Raw genomic sequence first — 5,824 nt, 5'->3', positions numbered from 1 at the left:
CCCCCCCCTGCCCCGGGAGCAGCGTGTGGCGGGGCGGTACGCCGAGCTGGTAGGTGACCCGGGGGGTGGCCGTCGGTTTGTCGCCGTGTGGGTGTGGGAAGCTGCCCCCGCCGCTGAGGGGAGGGGAAGGGGGGGGTGGGCGTTGCGGCCCCGTGGGGGGAGCCCCTTGGTAGCCCCCCTGGAAACGGGTGTGGTGCCCGAACTTGGGTCAGAAAAAGGGGGTTTGGGAGTCTCTGGGTGGCACCATTTGTTTCCCTTTGGAAGGTGAAGTTAATGTTTAGTCGTTGGAGGCCGTGTCGGTGTGTCTTGCGCAAACAGCAGGCTGCTTCCAAAGAACTTTCTGGCCGTTTCAACTTACAGCCCGTGTTTATCTCCATTAATTCTGTTACCTGCTGAGTTAGGGTTTGCCTTCCTGGCCTGAAGTTTTTTTTTTTGCTTTCTTGCTTTGCAGTATGAAAACCCCTGGACAATCCCAAATATACTGTCCATGGCAAGGATGGGTTTGGCACCGGTTTTAGGCTATTTGATTGTTGAAGAAAATTTCAATGTTGCACTGGGTGTCTTTGTTTTGGCCGGCGTGACGGATTTGGTACGTTCCCCTCAACTTGGAAACACCTTTGGGGGCAGCGTGGGTTACGGTGATCCCGTTGACGTGCGCTGAAAACTTTAAGACTCCGGTGAAGAAAAGGGAACGAATAAACAGATTAGTTTTTTATATTCATTGTCTTCTAGAAATGCTAGAAACAAACTTTGCGCCATCGCGAAGGGAGCTGGCAGATGCCCGAAGGGGACTTAGTGCTGGTGGAGCAAAGGGGATGGCAGGGTTCCCTGCCCAGCCCCAGGTGGGCATTGTCCACTCGGTCCTCATGCATCTAGTGCTCCGTTGCCGTGTGCTGGTGTGCCCGGTGCACCCGTCGTGACAGTAATCATGTGAATTTTAGAACATCAGTTACTTTTTTTTTAAATTATCTTTTCCTTTTCCCCTTTCTTATTTATTTTTTAAATTATGAGAATTGAATACGTACAGAGGCTTCCCCAATCTGGAATGCGGTGTGAAAAAAAAGCATGATGCAAATGTCAGCTAACGGGTGTCCTGTTTCATCGTAGTTAAACTAGCTGTGTTGCCTGCTGTCATTCATGAGATACCTCTGTAACAGCGGCGTGTATATAAGCTGTATTTAGTCTTAGCTTTCTAACAGAGGAGCGTTGAACTTTTGTCTTTCCTAGTTGGATGGATTTATTGCACGAAACTGGGCTAATCAAAAATCGGCTTTGGGAAGTGCTCTCGATCCTCTGGCTGATAAAATTCTCATCAGCGTGCTCTATGTGAGCCTCACTTGTGCAAACCTTATCCCAGGTGAGAAAAGGTCATTACTTGCATGTGCTACCGAACACATTTTATGCATAGTAATATGCATACGTGTGTAATTTGTGTGTCTAGAAGGAAAACTGTTTATAGCTCAAAACTCTGGCTTTGTCAGCTGCACTTTGCTATTTGCTCCTATTAAATTCTTAAAAAAAACAACTTGGCTCGCCCACCACAACAGACCTGCAAAACAAAAAGCGCCACTGCCAGTTTCAAATGTACTTTCTCTAAAGCAATAATGAAAAGCTTTCTCATAGACTGGATTGTTTTAAGACTTCCAGAAGTCACGTTAAAAATCTTCAGCCATGCGTAAATCTTGTTCAGAAGAAGTTGAGAGGGGTTATTTCTTCTTGCTTCATATTTTGTGCTCTTTTGATTTAGTTTGGGTTTTAATCGTGGATGTGATTTTTCACTAGATCCTGTTGGCTTGGTTTTTCAGTTTCACTCACTTCCATGATTATCCTGAGGGATGTAGCGCTCATTGCTGCTGTTTTTTATGTGCGATACAAAACTCTTTCTCCACCGGTAAGTGTATAGCATTAAACAAAATTGGATGAACACTTTGATTAAATCTTCTGTAGTTTCACATGTATTTAAAAAAAAAAAAAAATGAATAAGTGTTTAGAAAAGGTGTAACCAAGAGATTTTTATCTTGAGACTTGCTGGTTGCTCAAAGCTGGAGTGGATGGCCTAAGATGTAATGCTGTGCTTGTTCTTTTGCCAGATAGATTTGTAAGCAGAATATAAAATAGGTCTCATAATGGATGAGTCAGAGCTACTGATAACTTAACCCCAGCCCCGTGTATGATGTGTGATAAATCGTGTAAGAGCAGCAGCAGTATAATTCTTTAGTGCTACAATTGACATTTCTGTATCATGTGAAGAGGTATATCAAATGGAATACGCTATAATTGCCTTTTTTTCCTTCTCTTTTCTACCCCAACAGAGAACACTCAGTAGGTATTTTAACCCTTGTTACGCTACTGCCCAATTAAAACCAACATTCATTAGCAAGGTAAGAGTTACAAAAGGTAACTCCTCGGTACTTGGGGTGGTGTGTAGTTTGGAGGGAGGGGGCTGTTTACTGCTGAGTGTGGTTTCAAAACAGCACCAATTAACTTGGGGGCAACTTAAATCCTGACAGATTTTCAGCTGTACCCTGTCAGAGCACGTGCTAATTTCAAGTGTGTAAGATGCCTCACTAAAAGAGGTCTCTAAATAAATTTTGTGCATATAAGCTAGTACTTAAGCCAGTAATCAAAGTGCATATTGGTATTCCTTACCTAGGACACGTCCTTGTTTTGCTCACGTTTCCTCTTTTGCTTTTATCAGATGAATACAGCGGTTCAGCTGATGTTGGTGGCGGCTTCTTTAGCAGCTCCTGTTTTCGATTACGTGGACAGCGTGTATCTGCAGACATTATGGTAACTGCATCTCTGCTGTTTTTTCAGATAATTTCTTTTTCTCCTAAAGAAACTGGTGATTGAGATTAATAGAATTGTGTGGAATGAAAAAACCCCACCTGTGCCCAGATGATCCATGTGCCTGAATTCTTGCACGTTTGTTCTTAACTGACACAGGAGCTAGATATTGGTACTTGATTTACAACACAAGCAAAAGGTAGCCCAATGAAACTAATTAAGATCCATGAATAACAGCTAAGAAACAAGTCTTCAGAATAGACTTGGTGTACACAGGCAAAGTATAAGTTCAGATTAATAGGAAAGAAAGGAGTGGGCAGAAAGGTTGTGTGGATTCTTTATTTATTCCTTGAAAAAGCAACCTTGATACCAGTAGAAATAGATGGGAGGTGTTTTCTTGGTTTTGCTTTATGCTGTACCTGCTCTCCTGAAATCTTCAGGTTTCTGGAGCCTCTTTGAAAAGCATCTGAAGAAACTGGTGATTCTTGGTAGATTATGGGAGGGATGAAATGGAAACAGGACCATACCTCCTTAAGTAACAGCTGTCGTGTGAGGTCTGAGCTGTGTCTGAACCACGGCTGTGAGTTCAGAACAAGAGGGTGAACAGCAGATAGTGGAATTACTTATAACTTAAAGTAGTGGAAAATCCAGTCTTAATTGTCTTTTAGAAAAAAACAAACAAAACAAAACAAAAAAAACCCACCCAAAACCACAAAACAAACCACCAAGCCAAACCCCAAAGCTTTTAAGGAACTTAAATAGTTCTTAATAGTCAGTGTGGTTTATCATCCTGTTGGTAAACCAAATCTAGAATTGCATCTGTGAAAGCTGCTTGCCTGGGACTCGGAGAGAGTCACCATGCTGTGGGTGGAGGAGGAGGAGTGCTGGGTGTCCTCTGAAAGCCTTCTCAGATGTGACCTTGGGTGAGTCTGGCCGTGTGTCCAGGGAGGGCAGGGCTCTAGCTGGGCCTCACACACGGAGGAACGCTGCTCATTTAGAGAGATAGATGATGATTACCCAGCTTCTGGGAAAGGAACAAGAGAGGCTGAAGCTGAAACTTGTGCTTTAGCTTTGGAACTTGTTAAAATGGTAAGTTCAAGCCTCGTGTGATTGTAACGTTCCACTTTCCTACTACAAAGGGATAGTTTCTCACATAGGTCAGTTCTCAAGCTAGTAAAAAAAATATATAGGGTACAAATACCAAAATAGATTTTTGTCTTCCCTTTGCTAAAACAAGTGCTAATATTGTAAAAATTTAGCCTGCTGTGCGATTACCAAAGCACGCTGCGTAGCGCTGAGCGGCAGTTCCTTTGTGTATCTAATCCTCTGCTTAGTACTGAATTTCAGGGTAGAAACTGCAAACTCCACCTCTGTACGACACGTTCCTTGGCTGCGTAGTGTGAAAATAGGGAAGGTGCTTGAAAATAACACTTTGGATTATCGATCTCGGACTCACAATGACTTACAGGAACTGTTTTCCCCAAAGGTGCATCACAGCTTTTACGACGGTGACGTCTGCCTACAGCTATTACCATTACGGCCGCAAAACGGTTCAGGTGATAAATAATAAATGAAGTTATTCCCCAAAGGGCTGGGCTGCCCACGGGGGCCCTAACGCAACCTGGTTTTGGATCAAGAGCTTTTTTTGGTTTTTTTTTTTTTTTTTGCTTAAAACCATGGATGGCATCACAATGAAATGAAGTTTGAACATGTACTGTGTATATATAAATAGAGAGACTTTTCAATGTATTTTTAATTTGTTTAAAAAATAAGGTTGTTTACGAAAACAAATAAATAATATTCTTAAGGATGCAGGTCACTGGTTGCTGCCATGTGCATTCTGAATAATTTTCTACTGGTTTTGAAGTCAAAATACACTTTTCAACCAGCTTTCTTGCCACCTTCACGCAGGGCGCTAAGTAGGCTGAGATCGGGGAAGAAAAAAGCAGTTTTAAGAAGAAAATTGTCTTTGTACCTCAGCCTAAGTCAGTAAACCAGCGTTGCTCGTTAGGACTTAATGACATACTGCAGCTTGTGGTGGAAGGAAGCGTATCGTGGAGGAACTGCATCTCCAGACGTTTGAACAGGAGTGACAGGAATTGGACGGAACGTTCCGTGACGATGGGGAGAAGCCAGGAGGAGAGAACTCCCTGCTCCCTTGTCTCCTTAACCACCAGCAATGGTCACCCCACTCACTAGAGAGGAGTTTTGGGTCCCGGAGGGCTCAGATTTCTGTTTCTCATGGCACATATTGAAAGAAGCTCCTGTTTCTCCGGATTCCTTGATGCTTCCTAAAGGCGCTGTTTAATCTCCCACAAGAAGAAGGACATTCTTAGTTTGTTTGGACAATACTTAAAGAGTGAAAGGAACTTGTCTGCCCGTTCTCCGCTCACAGAAGGATGCAGAGTAAAGAACTGGGCAGGACGGACACCCTGTCAATCACAGACTTATATTTTTCTATATTTGAGCAATGTGATTATTTCTTGTATATCATAAAGAGTGCAGCTACAAAGGGCTTAAATGATGGAAACGGGGTGGTAGGTGATGCCACCGTGTTACCAGCAGAAGAAAACTTGCTGTAGACACCTCTCTTGAGAGCACACAGTCTTGCTTGTGGCTGCAGATGCTTGTGCAGGCAAAGCATTTTAATATTTTTTTGATATTTAAACTTGTATAGGATGGTGCACAGAGAAGACACTCATTTTTTGTTAGTATCTTTTCCTTCACTGTCCCTGAGTTCTGTGCTCTCCCCTGCATCTTCTAGCCCAGGGCACGGAGCGAAGCCTATGGACCTTTCCTTAAAATTCCTGAAAATTCAGTAAAGTGGAGTGCTTTTTCTTGAAGAAACAGTTGGGAAAGCGGAGATTTGTCGAACCTTTGGGTCTGGTTAAGGGGAAAGGGCTTGGGTGGGGAAGGGTGTTTTGTCACTGCCAGCTGTGAGACGTTGCGTGGGGCGGTCGGGGAGGGGAAGAATTGTCGATTGTTTGGGTAATGAGTTAAATGTTCCGGGGCCTCGGTGTTTGTCTCCAATAAAAGC

General features: G+C 43.4%; 1 protein-coding gene across 2 annotated transcripts in view; it reads left to right on the top strand.

The window, feature by feature from the left end:
• CRLS1 (cardiolipin synthase 1) overlaps window positions 1-5,634 on the top strand; it is a 6,114-nt gene extending 480 nt beyond the window's left edge. The window contains exons 1-7 of one of the 2 annotated variants that reach the window (XM_014964719.1): window positions 7-49; window positions 452-589; window positions 1,228-1,357; window positions 1,806-1,891; window positions 2,313-2,381; window positions 2,699-2,790; window positions 4,274-5,634. In XM_014964719.1, the coding sequence (XP_014820205.1) occupies window positions 488-589; window positions 1,228-1,357; window positions 1,806-1,891; window positions 2,313-2,381; window positions 2,699-2,790; window positions 4,274-4,361 (567 nt within the window). In that variant the 5' untranslated portion in view covers window positions 7-49; window positions 452-487 and the 3' untranslated portion in view covers window positions 4,362-5,634. Of the gene's footprint in view, window positions 1-6; window positions 50-451; window positions 590-1,227; window positions 1,358-1,805; window positions 1,892-2,312; window positions 2,382-2,698; window positions 2,791-4,273 lie in introns of those variants that run through there. The other variant, XM_014964718.1, reaches the window with a different exon arrangement.
• The last annotated feature ends 190 nt before the right edge of the window (window positions 5,635-5,824 follow it).

This window comes from Calidris pugnax, unplaced genomic scaffold, assembly GCF_001431845.1.
Source record: "Calidris pugnax isolate Ruff unplaced genomic scaffold, ASM143184v1 scaffold219, whole genome shotgun sequence".
NCBI lineage: Eukaryota > Metazoa > Chordata > Aves > Charadriiformes > Scolopacidae > Calidris > Calidris pugnax.
The sequence above is the reverse complement of the archived record's forward strand: the minus strand, read 5'-3'. Positions and strand labels throughout refer to the sequence as shown.